The following is an 18,372-nucleotide window of genomic DNA, read 5'->3' as shown; positions in this document are numbered from 1 at the left end:
TTTGGTGAAGTCATTGTCAAAAACGCCTAAAGAAATTGTGGCAACGGAAGAGATAAGTAAAGATTTCCCACCACCAAAGCCGATGCAGCCACGTTTCGCTGTAGATGAAAGTAAATGGTGCATTTTTCACGAAGATAAAGGTCACGACGTGGACGACTGCAGGAAACTAAAGAAGGTGATAGTTGAACGGCTGAAACTGTAGGAACTTGACCATCTAAAACCGTCGCGTGTCAAAGTCCCCGGGACGAAGAAATTTGCCTGGCAACGGGGAAAAGAAAAAGCTCTAGAAAAGCACATCCACATGGTACAAATGTGGCACGCGGGTCACGTTCGTAAGGCGGAAGTTTTGGAAGAATGGGAATGTGCCCCTATCACATTTCCTGCTTTTTAGAGAGTTTGCCCTACTGACTTGCCCGTGACGATAATCGTAATGGTAGGACGGTACAAGGTCTCCAGAATTTATGTAGATACGGGAGGTGCCGTTGACGTCTTATACGAACATTGCTTCTTACAGCTACCACAAGATGTGCAGGATAAATTAAAACCACCACTTCATCCCGTCGCCGGATTCACAGGTGAAACAACTTAGCCTCTGGGTTGAGTAAGTATTGACGTTACGTTAGAGGAAAAGGTGAAACGATGAACGGTAGCTTTAAATTTCATGGTTGTCAGAAGCCAGGCGAAGTATAACATTATCATGGGACGGAAAGCATTGTGCGAATTCGGCGCGATAGTATCAACTATGCATGGCATGATGAAATTCCTAACCCCGTTAGGCATTGCAACTGTTCTCTCTGATCGGGTCCCGATTGTGGGTCAGGTCGAACAGCCGCTACATCAGACGGCACCGAATGAGCAAGGGGGAAGCGTTATCATCAACCATTCCTTCCCCAAGAAGGCAATACAGATTGGGTAAACACTATTCGATGCGACAAAAAGTGCGTTATGTGAACTCTTAGCAAACAACGCTGACGTGTTAGCATGGCAAGAGTCAGATATGACGGGAGTACCTCGTACCGTCGCAGAACATCGTTTAAACGCCAACCCGAGTATGACTCCAGTAAGACAAAATAAACGGGGCATGGCTCCGAAACGTAGCGCCTTCCTAAGGAATGAAGTGGAAAAGTTAGTACAAGTAGACATACTACGAGAGGTTAAGTACCAAACATGGGTTGCTAATCCGGTACTGGTCAAAAAAGCGAATGGCTCGTGGCAGATGTGTGTTGATTTCAAAGACATCAATAAGGCTTGTCCCAAAGACAATTATCCGTTACCAGAGATAGACTGGAAGGTAGAGTCGTTGGCGGGCTTTCGTTTCAAATGTTTCCTTGATGCTTACAAAGGCTATCACCAGATCCAGATGGCGGAATGCGACGAAGACAAAACCGCGTTCCACACAGATCATGGCATTTTCTGTTACAAAAATATGCCCTTTGGTTTGAAAAACGCCGACGCAACGTACCAACGGGTCATCGACGCTGCGTTCAAAGAAAAGATCGGTCGAAACGTGGAAGCATACGTTGATGACATAGTAATCAAAAGTCACGCCGAAATGGACCTTAACGTTCGACTCTCTACGAAAAATCAACATGAAGCTGAATCTGGAGAAATGTAGTTTTGGATTCGAGGAGGGAAAGTTCTTGGGGCACGTTGTCACTACGCGTGGTATACGGGCAAATCCTAAGAAAATTCAAGCTATTGATGAAATGGAAGCACCAAGAACGAGAAAGGAGGTGCAAAGTCTGAATGGAAAGTTGGCAGCGTTGTCCAGATTCCTGTCAAAGGCGGCAGAACGGTCACTTCCATTTTTCAAAGTGTTGAAAGACAACGTGGGACGGAACTTTGATTGGACTCCTGAAGTGGATCATGCTTTCCAGGAAATGAAGGATTTGATAAGGACGTTGCCGACGTTGACGGCACCAGTATCGGGTAAAGTAACTGTTCTGTAATAATTTTTTACGAATTTATAAATATTGTGACGCTAACATGTTCAGAGTTCTCAGGCGAAGCTTTGACAATTTACTTGGCGGCAGGAGCTGAGGCTGTTAGCTCGGTGCTCATCGCGGAACGTGGTGGCACACATATGCCAGTTTATTTTGTGGGCAAAGTGCTACAACATGGCGAAGTCAACTACAAACCGATTGAGAAGCTTATTTTCGCGTTGGTCCACACTGCAAGACGGTTGAGACGGTACTTTCAAGCGCATCCGATGCTGGTGCTAACTGATTCTCCTATTAAGCAGGTACGGTACGGCGATTGGGACCGGAGTACCTTGGAGGAAATTTATTCTAACAAGTTTTTTCATGCAGGTATTGAGCAAACCGGAGGTTTCTGGCAGGCTAGCCAAGTGGGCAATCGAACTGGGCGAACATGAAATCCATTACGCCCCCGTACCGCTGTCAAAGGCCAGATTATGGCAGATTTTATGGTTGAATTCATATGCGCCGCGCCACCAGAGCCGGTCGTCGAAGAAGTACCAAATATCGTCACGTGGGAACTATTCGCTAACGGAGCATCGAGTTCTGACGGAGCGGGTGCAGGTCTAATTTTAATTGGCCCTGACGGAGAGGAACATACCTACGTGTTGCACTTTGAGTTCCCCGCCTCCAAGTATGAAGCGGAATATGAGACATTGCTGTCTGGTTTGAGAATTGCTGAAAAGATGGGAATTAAATACCTAAAGGCGTCGGTTGATTCCCAACTCGTGGCGAATCAAATGAATGGGATGTTTGAAGCTAGAGATTCGGCTATGTAAAACTATTTGGCATTGGCAGAAGAAATGGCCAACAAATTCGAGCATTTCTCAATAACGCAAGTGCCGGAATCCTTGAACAAAAAGGCCGACGTACTTAGCAAACTCGCATCAAGCGTGTTCAGCTACTTCGCCAAGGACGTTTGGGTGGAGGTCCTTAGTTAAAAATCCACTAACTTGGTACAGGTATCGACTCGCTTCGATAACAAACACGCTATACGCATAATCTGTTTAAAACACAACGTACACATGTCCAAATTTTCTTGCAAAATAATCATAGGAGGCAGCCCCTATAGAAGAGGTCGAGACATAGATGAGTCCCATCTGTTCAAGAAATCCTTCAAGGCACCGCTTTTAAGGTGTGTTGGCCCAAGCGAGGCAGAAACAATCGTAAAGGATGTGCATGAAGTGAGTTGTGGCATGTATGCAGGATTTAGGACCGTTGTGGGGAAGATAATGCGACTAGGGTATTTTTGGCCGTTCATGTACCGTGACATGAAAGAGATCATCAAAGCTTGTGCTTTATGCCAACGTCACGCCCCGCAAATTCACATGCCGACGCATGAACTAATTCCAGTGACGTATGCTTGGCCCTTTTACAAATGGGCAATTGATTTGGTAGGCCCCTTCCCGGATGGAAAACACTTGGTCGTTGCAATTGACTTTTTCACCAAGTGGGTTGAAGCCAAACCTTTAAAGAGCATAACGGGTAAACAGATTGTGAATTTTATTTGGGAGGAAATCGTGTGCCGTTTCAGAATACCACACGAAATTGTAAGTGATAACGGCAAATAGTTTGCTCACGATCCGTTTCGTTCATGGTGTGACGGGTTGAATATCAAACAGACTTTCAGTTCTGTTGCCCATCCGCAGGCAAATGTTCAAGTCGAAGTCACCAACACGGATATCATTTCCGGGATAAGGGCAAGGTTAGACACAGACAAGAAAGGTTGGGCAGATGAGCTTCCATAAGTATTATGGGCGTTCCTAACCACGCCAAAAGGAAGCAATCGAGAAACGCCATTCAGCCTTGTCTATGGTACCGAGGCGGTGATACCCGCTGAAATTGCTGTCCCAACCTAACATGTAATGCAATTCAACGATGATTCCAACGTCATTAGCTTGAAAGAAAATTTGGACTTGTTGGAGGAAAGGCGTGACGCCGCCGCTATCAGGGAAGCGTCAAACAAACAGAAAATTTCCAAGTTGTCATATCCCATCCTAATCCATCTGGACAAAGTCACCAACATCTGGTCCCATTGCGATGATCGACTCCAAATAATGTCTTTAAAATGAGCAAATGCACAGCGGAAGATTTCTTTCATACCTGAGAATAAACATGCTTTCAAGTGTCAACCAAAAAGTTGGTGAGTTCATAGGTTTATCATAAAACAATAAAATTCATCATTTTGATAGACCACAAGATTTAAATGCTGCATGGTACAAATGGGCCCGAATCCTATACCCACATGTAATGTACATGCGATATCTTTTAAATACAGTACACCTTTCTCGTGTACGCAATCCATTTTTCATAAATCTTAGTAACCGTACACATATCTCGTGCACAAAAACTAATACACATAACCTGTGTATAAAAAAAATAATCATTCTCTCGATACATAACATTCACATCAATTGGTGGCAATTATCATGTCCACATAATTCAATGGTGGCAATTATCATGTCCACATAATTCAACGGTGGCAATTATCATGTCCACATAATTCAACGGTGACAATTATCATGTCCACATAATTCAACGGTGGCAATTATCATGTCCACATAATTCATTCGAGGAATGTTTTGCTTGTGTCTATCTCGTCAAACATTTATAAAAGCATTTCATGTATTCGCAGTTCAAAATATATTTCAAAAGTATTTAATAAAGCAGTTGTAAAAACAGCGCCTGTATTCTCAGTCCCAAAAATGTAAAGAGTAAAAGGGAATCAAATGAACTCACAATACTGTATTTCGTAGTAAAAATACGTATGACGGCATTGAACAAATGCAAGGTTGGCCTCGGATTCACGAACCTATATCAGTTATATATATATATATTAATACATATAATAATAACTATCAAGTTTATATATTAATAATTTACATATCGTATTACTAAATAAGTTATATTTATCCTATATACTTTAAGTAGTTAATATTTATTTATATAATACATTTATTAATATAGTAAATACTTATTAGAGTAATTTAATAATATAATTATCATTTATCATAATATATTAATATTAAAAATTTGTTTCAAGGTTTATATGTGATAAGAATATATATATTTATATTAATCAATATATTTTATATATATAGTTTACTAAATGTCATTTTAATAATAAAAATCTAGTAATATGTAATATTAATATATTTGTAATGTATTTTGTAAAATAATATTTATTTATAATAATATCAATAATAGTGATAATAATAATGATAATGATAATAATAATGATAATAATGATGATAATAATAATAATAATAATAATAATAATAATAATAATAATAATAATACTAATAATGATCTTTTTATCATTAATGATAACAACAATAATATCAATAAAGTTAATAATAATAATTGTAATAATAATACTACCTTTAGAAAACAAGCTTCCTAAAAAGAAATGCCATAGCCCACGATTGAACCCATGACCTCTCATTTAAACACCCTTACTCTAACCAATGCTCTGCTTGTGTTTTTCTGGTTTAAGTAACACCTAATTTATTTTAACCCCCTTTAGTTTCTGTTTCCTTTTTCTTCAATCATCCTCGTTCTTTTAAATCATCATCATCATCATCATCCATACATCATCATCGTTGCCATCATACATCTCATCATCATCATCGTTATATACATCACAACAACTATTGCTGTTTGATGGTTGCAACACGATTGACACAAAAAAAAATCAACACAAATAGTGCAGCATTCATTTGATAGCAAGAAGAAAACAAATAGTTTAATATGGCCTAACAACTGATTAAGTGTGAAGCCTGATGTCAACCCATTTAGACAAAATCCCGTTTGATTATGGAGTCAGCAAAAAAATTCGGATAGCAGCCCAATATCAATAAGTTAAACCATTTTAATATCAATCATTGTGTTATTCTGTTGGTGGAATTGTAACCGAAAGAAAAAGGGAACCACAACAATAATGAAGCTGTCCACTTCTTCTTCTTTATCACAACCGAAAGGAAATAGCAGCCTACTTTAATAGTTGATATACTTGTTTAATGAGATCCACCAACTAGCAACAAGAGTAGTTGTGAGTAGGTAACATTTTGATTAAATCTGTCGGCCATAAGCTTCCTATTTGTCCCACTTGAGAATTATTAAACGCCATATATTGATATTACTATAATCAAGTTGGCTAAACTTTTTAAATTGTGCCTTTTCCTTTAATTTAAATGTTCGACAGAAGGTATAAAAGGCGTGTATGGAACTCGACTAGATCAAGAAGGAAGCAGGAATAAGAATCGAAAATAATAGTAGCACTAACCATGGTGATTATTTGGGTAGTAGATGGTTAATGATGTTTGAAGGCGGTTTGTTACGGACTGAATAGAAACAGGAGTATAATAGTGGCGATGGTGATTGTTTGATGGTGTTTTCTCAAGGTTCTGGTCGACGGTGGTGTAGAGTGGGTGATGGGTGTCGATATGGTGGTGATGGTTAATATGAGTTCAATCAAGATAATAGAAAAGAGGGAGAGAGAGAGAGAGGAGAGAGAGAGAGAGAGGAAAGTGGTTGATGGTTCAAGAGTTTGATGAAGAAGATGATGGTTATTATGTTCGTGTTTGTGTTCGGGTTTGAGTCCAAGTGATCGTGAATTGATGGTGAAGTGGTGACGATTCTTGATGAGGATGGTAGTAGAGTGTCTAGTGTTTGTGAGTATAGCGGGTGAAAGATGATGATGAAGTATCATAACACATATATAAAGTTGATGCTAAATTCAAACATAGTATTTACTATTATCTTATTCTTTGAAAGGAACTGATAACAAATTCGTATGAAACCAAAAATAGAAAGTAGGTGGTGGGGTGTCTCTGGTGTTGGATTGTTTGTTGTCTGCACTCTATTTTCAAGTTTATTCTTCTTTGTGCAATCACGGATGACAGTATTCTAATCAATGAAAAGAAAAGAAAGAAAAAAAATGAAAAGGAGAAAGGGATAGGAACTGAATTTGGTTTTGTATCTGAATTTGGATTCGATCTAATCTCAATCAGTTGAAAGGCAGATAGTGACATGAAAGTAAATTGGATTCTTTATCGGATTTCTATATATATACATATATCATTAGTATTCATAATTAATAAATATAAATATATTAATAATAATAATACTTTTAATAATAATAATAATATTAATAATAATTATTAATAAAGAATCTAATGATATTAATGTGGTATTATTATTAATAACAAAAATGATGATTCTAATAAAAATAATAAGTTTAATAATAATTTTTGATGATAAAGATAATAATAATAATAATAATCATAATTATAATTAAAATCATAATAGTACTATTAGTATAACAACTATATTTTTAAATTGTAATCACATTTAATATATTAATATTACCGTTTATTAATTATGTAAGGTTTAATAATTATATCATTCACTTTGTGATAACATTCATTGAATATTTGATTCTTATACATTACAACATAACAATAACTATGAATAGAAATCATATGTATATATACATATATATATATATATATATAGGTTCATTTTTAATAGTAACTTAATTATATCTTATATTATATTATTTTACCTGTTTATTTATAATACTTAAATAGTATTTTATTTCAAATTATATTTCAAATATTTATTTACAACAATTGTTCATGAATCGTCGGGAATAGTTAAAGGTCATATGGTTTCATAAAACAAATTCAAAAAAAAATTTGAAGACTCATCATTACAGATTTTGCTTATCGTGTCGAAATCATATAAAGATCAGGTTTAAATTTGGTCGGAAATTTCCGGGTCGTCACAGTACCTACCCGTTAAGGAAATTTCGTCCTGAAATTTGAGTAATGTCGTCATGGCTAATAATAAAAATATTTTTATTATGAATATGAGCTGATAAATAGAGTTTTATCATTATTGATTAATATAGATAAAACGATTCGATCACGTGAAGTGTACGAGTGAAGCTATCACAAAATATTGAAATGAGGAAAGTCAAGTTTATATTAACTTTTGACATAGTTCCGTTTGAATTTAGAAAATAAGGTGCGTCTTAGCTTTTGACGTTGTCTTGGTTGAATTCCGGAATTCAAGGGATTTAAAATAAAATCTTGGAAATCTATAAGATTTGATTCTTCGAGATTTAAGGAAATTAAGATCTCTTTAATTAAATGCGATCATCCGTCTCAATTGTTTTGTCTAGTATTTTCACTATAAATGAACTTCTTCCGTTCCATTACTTCTCACCACTTCTATACTTTCTTTCTTAGTTCATACATCCAAAAGATTTTGAAAATGCTTAATCCAGTTCTAATCCTTGTCCTTATCCTTACTATCATAACAATCATTCTCCTTTTTCAACTTCCACAGGAGGAATTTGTTTTCTTCTACTTCGCCTTTGGGGTTATAGTGTTTTTAATTCTCCCGTGTTTTTATGTTGCAATAAACATTGATATACACGGTTTGTAATTTCCGTGTTGTTATTGGGCTTTATATTTTCTCTTATATTTTGAAGCTCTATACTTTTGTTTTCTCTTCCCGACTTCAAGTCAAGCGAATAATGGTCCAGAATTCATATGTATGAAATTTTGAATGATCATAATATACTAAGCAGAAGAATTGTAATAGCACGATTTGATTGGTTAAATTACCAGAATTACAGAAGATAGAACTATCAAGAATATATTTTTCTTGATATGTTCGGAGGTTAAGTAGAATGAAAGAGTTATGTAACATGACATATGATGATGGTATGATCTACTGTGAACCATCATCACGTTTCATTAAAAACTCAGCATGACTTACTGTAATATAATCACGTTGGCCGGGTGCTATTATATTATACTAACTCATGCTTCAATTCCCAACACTTCTCCACAATTCATTCATACTTTATACTTAGATTTTATAGAAGTTTCCAATATAAAGGAATACAGAAAACACGAAGAGGTAGATAATTTCGGACAAGAATATTTATGAAAATTATGATGATATTTATGATAATAATAATAATAATAATAATAATAATAATCATAATTATAATTAAAATAATAATAGTACTATTAGTATAACAACTATATTTTTAAATTGTAATCACATTTAATATATTAATATTACCGTTTATTAATTATGTAAGGTTTAATAATTATATCATTCACTTTGTGATAACATTCATTGAATATTTGATTCTTATACATTACAATATAACAATAACTATGAATAGAAATCATATGTATATATACATATATATATAGGTTCATTTTTAATAGTAACTTAATTATATCTTATATTATTTTATTTTACCTGTTTATTTATAATACTTAAATAGTATTTTATTTCAAATTATATTTCAAATATTTATTTACAACAATTGTTCGTGAATCGTCGGGAATAGTTAAAGGTCATATGGTTTCATAAAACAAATTTAAATTTTTTTTTGAAGACTTATCATTACAGACTTTGCTTATCGTGTCGAAATCATATAAAGATCAGGTTTAAATTTGGTCGGAAATTTTCGGGTAGTCACACAAGTATTACAATCAACGTGTGAAGGAACGTACTTTCCGCCCCGGTGATTTTGTGTGGCGTAATAACAACGCCAGCCGGGTCGAGGATACTGGAAAATTGGGACCCAATTGGGAAGGCCCGCATGTGATTACAGATGCACTTGGCAACAGAGCGTATAACCTAAAGACGCATGATGGCAAATTTGTGCCGCAGACCTGGCACACAACCAACTTAAAGAAGTTCTATGTTTAAATATTTCGAATCATTTCGTTGTTGAAAATTTTTCTTTTTCATTTTACCAAGTTTGTGATTGATCACCACAAATGTAAGCGCATCGCGCATTCGACTTCTTTGTTTTCAGTTGTTTCAATTCAATGCATTTTTTCAATTTTCATTACTAATGTATTGTATAACTATTATGGCCGCGCTTCGGCGTTATAAATGTAAGACCATTCACAAGTTACTTATGCCATGAACAAAGACATCATCTAATCTTTGGACGGCATTGGCAACGCTAGGCGTATTGGAGGTACCCCTAGCCCTCGGAACGGGATGCCTCCGGGTTTCGTATCCGTCGCATTAATCCCAGCATTAAGTAGATGAGTGCAATGTCGACAATTAATCAAGTGTAACCTTGACAAACGGTACGTTACCGTGATGACGGGACGTATATATATATATATATATATATATATATATATATATATATATATATATATATATATATATATATATATAGGAATCACAAGAAATTGATATTCCATTAATTTAATTACAACCATTACATCAGGAACAAAAATAAAAATACAGAATTACAAAAATCCCTACAACTACGGGATCATCTTCTTCACTTTGGCCAAGTTAAGGTCCGGTGTCGACCCAATCTGTTCAATAAACGGCACCTTAATGGCCGCGCAAGCATTGACCGCCACGTCATGGAGGTCGTAGGCGTCCTCATCCGCCATCTCTTGGATTGCCTCTGGAATTGGTTCCGTTATATCAACATGTTCCATCAATATGGTGTACGCGTCGAAACGCTCCACCTTCTTTGTAGCGTCTACCAAATTCTGAAACGGCTCCTTCACCTCCGGCACCTTGAGTGCCTTGGAAAAAATAGAGGGGATGAGGCTGCAAAGCTCTTGAAAATCGTCCGCTACCTTTTGATTGGCAGCGGACAATGCTTGGTTCTGGACGGCGAGGAGATCCTTGCTGGCTTTCTCCTCCGCCAGCTCTTTATGCGCCGCCTCCAGGTCCTTTAGCACAGTTTGTTCTTTTTCGGCGCGCAAGGCCATCTCTTTGATAGCCTTTTGGGCCTCCCTTAGGGCCTGCTTCTTTTCCACCTCTGCTTCGGCAGTGGCTTGCTTAGCCCGCTTCAGCTCCTCCCTAACTTGAACAAATTCAACATTCATCTCTTTACCGTCGGCTTCCGCGCGATGGGCAACATTCATCTCTTTACCGTAGGCTTCCGCGCAACGAGCTCGTTGATCCAGTTTAATGGTCCGCTGAAGCTCGTCACGGGTCAGCACCAACCCTTCATAAATATGCTGAACCCTGGCGCGACGGGTGGAGCTATCAGGCATTTTTCGGACGGCCTCATAAAGCACCGGAGGGAAAATCCGTTGCAGATACTCAAATTGCGACAGAGCATCGCTATGAGACACGTTCCACATCGTCTCCATGTGTTTGAAAGTTGGTTGTTTTCCAAAACCAGGAGAATAAGGCTTCTCCTGAGAAGTGGAATGTTGGCCGGACGCGCCGCCAGAACCGGATACCGTCAGTTTGTCTTTTTCCGACGCCTTTCCCTTGGGCGTCGGATGAATCTTGAAGATGGATGATAGGGGCTCCCATGCGTAACCCTGGAGATATAACAAACTTGATTAGTTTCTCCCATTGGGATTCTGGTGACGTAGCGGGGTTATTATCGGGGTTTTCATAATACCCACCTTCGCTGGGAATCTCTTCAAAAGTTTTTAAGTTGCTTTCTGCAACTTCTCGCGGCGTTTTTCTCTTTTTGTGACCGCCAGTCGGGACGGTCACTTTTGGGGGAGAATGGGGGCGTTTCTGTTATTTTTGCTGTTGTTCCAGCTGAATTGTGGGAACAGCGACAGATATTGGATCCGGATTGGTGACAGGAGTTGAGCCGGTTGTAGGTTGTGTTGTTGCCACGTCGCTGGTAGTGTTGGTGGATGAACCAGCAGCAACATCATTGTAGTGACCCAAACTTTTCTATGTTTATATATATTAAATGAAATTGTTATTTACATGATTAAGTGTTTCCAATATGTTAAGCAATCAAACTTGTTAAGACTTGATAAAGTGAAATAGATTTCATATAGACAATTGACCACCCAAGTTGACCGGTGATTCACGAACGTTAAAACTTGTAAAAACTATATGATGTGATATATATATAGTTAACATGGTATTATGATAAGTAAACATATCATTAAGTATATTAACAATGAACTACATATGTAAAAACAAGACTACTAACTTAAGGATTCCGAAACGAGGCATATATGTAACGATTATCGTTGTAACGACATTTAATTGTATATATATCATATTAAGATATATTAATACATCATAATATCATAATAATGTAATAATTTAACATCTCATTTGATATAATAAACAATGGGTTAACAACACTTAACATGATCGTTAACCTAAAGGCTTCAAAACAACATTTACATGTAACGACTAACGATGATTTAACGACTCAGTTAAAATGTATATACATGTAGTGTTTTAATATGTATTCATACACTTTTGAAAGACTTCAAGACACTTATCAAAATACTTCTACTTAAGAAAAATGCTTACAATTACATCCTCGTTCAGTTTCATCAACAATTCTACTCGTATGCACCCGTATTCGTACTCGTACAATACATAGCTTTTAGATGTATGTACTATTAGTATATACACTCTAATGATCAGCTCTTAGCAGCCCATGTGAGTCACCTAACACATGTGGGAACCATTATTTGTCAACTAGCGTGAAATATCTCATAAAATTACAAAAATATTAGTAATCATTCATGACTTATTTACAAGTAAACAAAATTACACATCCTTTATATCTAATCCATATACCAACAACCAAAAACACCTACAAACACTTTCATTCTTTAATTTTCTTCATATAATTGATCTCTCTCAAGTTCTATCTTCAAGTTCTAAGTGTTCTTCATAAATTCTATAAGTTCTAGTTTCATAAAATCAAGAATACTTCCAAGTTTGCTAGCTTACTTCCAATCTTGTAAAGTGATCATCCAACCTCAAGAAATCTTTCTTATTTACAGTAAGATATCTTTCTAATACAAGGTAATACTCATATTCAAACTTTGATTCAATTTCTATAACTATAACAATCTTATTTCGAGTGGAAATCTTACTTGAACTTGTTTTCGTGTCATGATTATGCTTCAAGAACTTTCAAGCCATTCAAGGATCCTTTGAAGCTAGATCTATTTTTCTCATTTCCAGTAGGTTTATCTACAAAACTTTAGGTAGTAATAATGTTCATAACATCATTCGATTCATATATATAAAACTACCTTATTCGAAGGTTTAAACTTGAAATCACTAGAATATAGTTTAGTTAATTCTAAACTTGTTCGCAAACAAAAGTTAATCCTTCTAACTTGACTTTTAAAATCAACTAAACACATGCTCTATATCTATATGATATGCTAACTTAATGATTTAAAACCGAAAAACACGAAAAACACCGTAAAACCGGATATACGCAGTCGTAGTAACACCGCGGGCTGTTTTGGGTTTGATAATTAAAAACTATGATAAACTTTGATTTAAACCATAGCAATTTGGTTCACTCAAAACGGATTTAAAACGAAGAAGTTATAGGTACAACAAGATTGGATATTTTTTTTATTGTTGTAGCTACGGGAAATATTGTAACAAATCTATATTAATCATATCCTAACTAACTTATATTATATTATACATGTATTCTAATATATTATGTAATCTTGGGATACCATAGACACGTATGCAAATGTTTTGACATATCATATCGACCCATCTATATATATTATTTGGAACAACCATAGACACTCTATATGCAGTAATGTTGGAGTTAGCTATACAGGGTTGACGTTGATTCTAAATATATATATACTTTGAGTTATGATCTAGCCTGAGACGTGTATACACTGGGTCGTGGATTGGGTCAAGATAATATATATCAATTTATTTCTGTACATCTAACTATGGACAACTAGTTGTAGGTTACTAACGAGGACAGCTGACTTAATAAACTTAAAACATTAAAACGTATTAAAAATGTTGTAAATATATTTTGAACATACTTTGATATATATGTACATATTTGTTATAGGTTGGTGAATCGACCAGTGGCCAAGTCTTACTTCCCGACGAAGTAAAAATCTGTGAAAGTGAGTTATAGTCCCACTTTTAAAATCTAATATTTTAGGATGAGAGTACATGCAATTTTATAAATGTTTTACGAAATAGACACAAGTAAATGAAACTACATTATATGGGTGAATGATCGAAGCTGAATATGCCCCTTTTTAGCTTGGTAGCCTAAGAATTTGGGAACAGACCCCCAAATTAACGCGAATCCTAAAGATAGATCTATCGGGCCCAACAAGCTCCATTCTGGAATTTGGAATGCTTTAGTACTTCGATTTTATCATGTCCGATGGGTATCCCAGAATGATGGGGATATTCTATATGCATCTTGTTAATGTCGGTTACCAGGTGTTCACCATATGAATGATCTTTATCTCTATGTATGGGATGTATATTGAAATATGAAATCTTGTGGTCTATTACTATGATTTGATAATATATAGGTTAAACCTATAACTCACCAACATTTTTGTTGGCGTTTTAAGCATGTTTATTCTCAGGTGATTATTAAGAGCTTCCGCTGTTGCATACTAAAATAAGGACAAGATTTGGAGTCCATGCTTGTATGATATTATGTAAAAACTGCATTCAAAAAACTTATTTTTGATGTAATATATTCTTATTGTAAACCATTATGTAATGGTCGTGTGTAAACGGTATATTTTAGATTATCATTATTTGATAATCTACGTAATGCTTTTTAAACCTTTATCGATAAAATAAAGGTTATGGTTGTTTTAAAAATGAATGCAGTCTTTGAAAAACGTCTCATATAGAGGTCAAAACCTCGCGAAAAAATCAATTAATATGGAACGTTTATAATCAATATGAACGGGACATTTCAGTTGGCATCAGAGCTGGTATAACACCGTGCATGTGTGGCTGGTTAGTCGTAAAGGAGGTTCTCACAGTGTTACCTGTGACGAAGCATTGGCTCTTACTCTTTGCGATCCCTTACGAGGGTTGGCAGTAGCCGAGAGGCAGGCCCTAAAATTAGTATCTGAGGTACACTCAGTGGTCACCAGGCGGTTAGCTGGGAAGGCACTGGGTGGGACGGTGGTTGTCCCCAACTTCATTTCAGTTGGTATCCGAGCGTTGGTCTTAGAGAACCAGAAATTTGAATTAGTGTGTCTTATCGTGTTTGTTAGGATACATTAGTGAGTCTGGACTTCGACCGTGTTTTCTTTAAAAACAATTGCTTAACACTTTTGTTGGAAACTATATATTATTAACATGTAAATATTATGTGATATTTTAATCTCTTAATGTGTTTGATATTGTGTGATAGATGTCTACCACTAGTACAAATCCCATCGACTCACCTAATAATAATGAAGAGTCGAATATAATTTGGAAAGATTCACAAATTCCAGAAGAGGAACCTGAAGAAGAGGAACCGGAAGAAGTGGAACCGGAAGAAGAGGAATCAGAAGAGGAGGAACCGGAAGAGAAGGAACCAGAAGAAGAAGAGGTTCAGGAGGAAGAAATATTGATACCTACAGTAAATCGATTAAATAAAAGAAAATCATCAACCAACGGACCAAAGTTAAAAATGGTCAATGGTGTTTCCGCTGAGGAAGCAAAATATTGGGAAGATTAATAATTTTCCGATGAATCGGATCCCGATGAGGATTCCGATGATGTTATAGAAATTACCTCGACCCAATTTAATATGGCAAAAGAAAATAATAAGGGAAAAGGTATAAAAATAGAGAAACCTGATTCCAACCCCGATGAACTTTATATGTATTGGCAACGTCCGTATTTCCTAAATTGTAACAATAACCCGGGAACCTCTAAACCACCAGGTTTTTCTAAACCATTGTGGAAAATGACGGCTCGTATTAGAGGAACACCATATGTCCCTAGAAAATTAGGAAAACGAACCAAGTCCGAAGAAGAAGAAACCAGTGATTTAGATTAGAGGGTTGTAATCATGTTGTGTATTATATGTATTGTAGTGTGCTTGTACTTTTATGTTTTAAGTAAAAATTGCTTGTATTGTTTGTTAATTATCTTTTACGAATCTAATCCTTGTCTATTTTACAGTATAAAAATACAAAATGGACGTTAAGGATAGACAACCAAAAATTTTAGAAGACCTACCAGGAGATATGATTGATGAAATCTTGTCTAGAGTTGGGCAGAATTCATTAGCACAATTAGTTACGGCAAAATTAGTTTGTCAAACGTTTAAAAGACATTCCAGGCATGCCTTAGTATATAAAAGACTTTCCTTTGAAAGATGGGGTATATCACATTGGGGAAACTTTAAGTTACGCCAAGTTTTCTTTAAGGCATTTAGTGCGGGAAACCTAGATGCAATTTTACGCTACGGGTTACGAACCTATTTTGACTCAACATATCCCAACATAGGATTTCGTGAGTTAGAAAGAGCTTCTAACATGCAACATAAAGAAGCATGTTATACTTACGGGTTAGTGATGTTCGCTTCTTACCAAAGCGAGAAAAAGAATATCGGGTTACAACTTTTAAATAAAACCTTCCCACAAGTGACGGATTCAGTAGTTGGGGTGAGAAACAAGGATTTTAGATTATTGTGAGGCTGTTGGACATTACGAAACCCTCGTCCTTTTGACGACATTACAACATGCTGCCTAGCCAATGGTCATAACGGTTACTTTCCACAAGACCGAGGACGGGAAGTCGTCTTAGTAAAACCTGAATGCATGACTTGTTTTTGGACTTATGAATTACGTGTCTTTATTTCTTTTGCTGAACAACTTGCGTATTAACTAGAATTGCCTTTATAGCTGCTGAGTAGCAAAGATATTATGTGCTATATTTCATCCTATATGTATAATAGTGGTATTGTAAGTTTGTAAAATATTGTATAAAGGTTTGAACGCAAAATATTATTGTAATAAGTTTTTCATATAGAAGCGTAGTAGTTGAGTTGTATAGTAGCTAGTAAGTATGAACTTAACTGGTAGGTACTACCCGAATTAAAACTATAAAATGCTAATATGAAGAAAAAGCTTTTATAAATAAGTTCATATAATGCTACGAGATACTATTGACTACTCTTAAATTCTATATGATTAACTCAATTATTTTGGCTATTTTTGAAGGAAATGGCACCGACGACTCGTCAGAATTTGAACATGAGCGAGGAAAACTTTCGTGTTTTCTTTGCAACAAACATAGCCGCAGTACAGGTTGCGATGCAAAATAACAATAACTCTGGATCTAGCAGTGGAACTAATTCCACAAGAAATCGTGTAGGATGCTCCTACAAAGAATTCACTGCCTGCAAACCTTTGGAATTTGATGGAACTGAAGGACCAATTGGATTGAAACGGTGGACCGAGAAAGTCGAATCGGTGTTTGCCATAAGTAAGTGTACTGAAGAGGATAAAGTTAAGTACGCTACGCATACCTTCACAGGTACTGCGTTAACGTGGTGGAACACCTATCTTGAACAGGTAGGACAAAATGCTGCTTACGCACTACCGTGGTCGACATTCAAGCAATTGATGAACGAGCAGTACCGTCCTAGAAATGAAGTCAATAAGCTCAAGGTAGAGCTTAGAGAGTTACGAACACAAGGGTTCGACATTACCACATATGAAAGACGATTCACAGAGTTGTGCCTATTATATCCAGGAACGTTCGAAGATGAAGAAGAGAAGATCGACGCGTTTATAAAAGGGTTACCAGTAAGGATTCAAGAAGATGTGAGTTCACACGAGCCCGCTTCCATACAAAAGGCAAGTCGAATGGCTCATAAACTCATAAATCAGATTGAGGGAAGAATTAAAGAGTAGGCTGCTGAAGAAGCCTACATGAAACAACTCAAGAGAAAGTGGGAAGAAACCAGTGACAAGGGTCATCAATACAACAACAACAACAACAATTACAACCACAACCGCAACAACAATCGCAACAATAACCGCAATCCAAACAATAACTACAACAAACGTCCCAACAACAACAACAAATACAACAACCGTTCCAACAACAATAACAATCCCAACAACAACCTCAATAACAACAACGGCAACAAAAACCAAAAATGTCAAAGGTGTGAAGAGTACCACCAGAATGGGTTCTGTACGACATTTTGCACCAAGTGTAAAAGAACTGGCCATGGTGTGAAAAAGTGTGAGGTCTACGGACCAAAGTTTAACAGAACTAAAGAAACAAATAGTGGCGAAACAAGTAATGCCGCCTTTGTTTGTTATGGATGTGGAAAATCGGGCCACATTAGAAGTAATTGCCCGAATCAGGGGAATACTAATGGGCAGGGCTGCGGAAGAGTTTTCAATATTAATACGGCAGAAGTGCAGGAAGACCCGAAGCTTGTTACAGGTACATTTCTTATTGATAATAAATCTGCTTATGTTTTATTTGATTCGGGTGCGGATATAAGCTATATGAGTAGAGATTTTTATGCTAAGTTAAGTTTCCCATTGACGCCTTTGGATAGTAAATTTTTACTCGAATTAGCAAACGGTAAATTAATTTCAGCAGATAATAT

General features: G+C 36.2%; 1 protein-coding gene across 1 annotated transcript; it reads left to right on the top strand.

Moving 5' to 3' along the window:
• The first annotated feature begins 1,706 nt into the window (after window positions 1–1,706).
• On the top strand, window positions 1,707–2,374 carry LOC139854950 (uncharacterized). Its single transcript, XM_071844219.1, has 2 exons — window positions 1,707–1,929; window positions 1,995–2,374. The coding sequence occupies exons 1-2, from the start codon at window positions 1,707–1,709 to the stop codon at window positions 2,372–2,374; spliced, it is 603 nt and encodes a 200-aa protein (XP_071700320.1).
• The last annotated feature ends 15,998 nt before the right edge of the window (window positions 2,375–18,372 follow it).

Source organism: Rutidosis leptorrhynchoides, chromosome 6 (genome assembly GCF_046630445.1).
Source record: "Rutidosis leptorrhynchoides isolate AG116_Rl617_1_P2 chromosome 6, CSIRO_AGI_Rlap_v1, whole genome shotgun sequence".
Classification (NCBI taxonomy): Eukaryota; Viridiplantae; Streptophyta; class Magnoliopsida; order Asterales; family Asteraceae; genus Rutidosis; species Rutidosis leptorrhynchoides.
This window is presented reverse-complemented; position numbering and strand designations above follow the sequence as displayed.

Coding starts and splice junctions, on each gene's coding strand:
- LOC139854950 (XM_071844219.1), top strand. CDS start 1,707: ATGGAAGCACCAAGAACGAGAAAGGAGGTGCAAAGTCTGAATGGAAAG. Junction 1,930..1,994: donor GTTGACGGCACCAGTATCGG/GTAAAGTAACTG, acceptor TAACATGTTCAG/AGTTCTCAGGCGAAGCTTTG.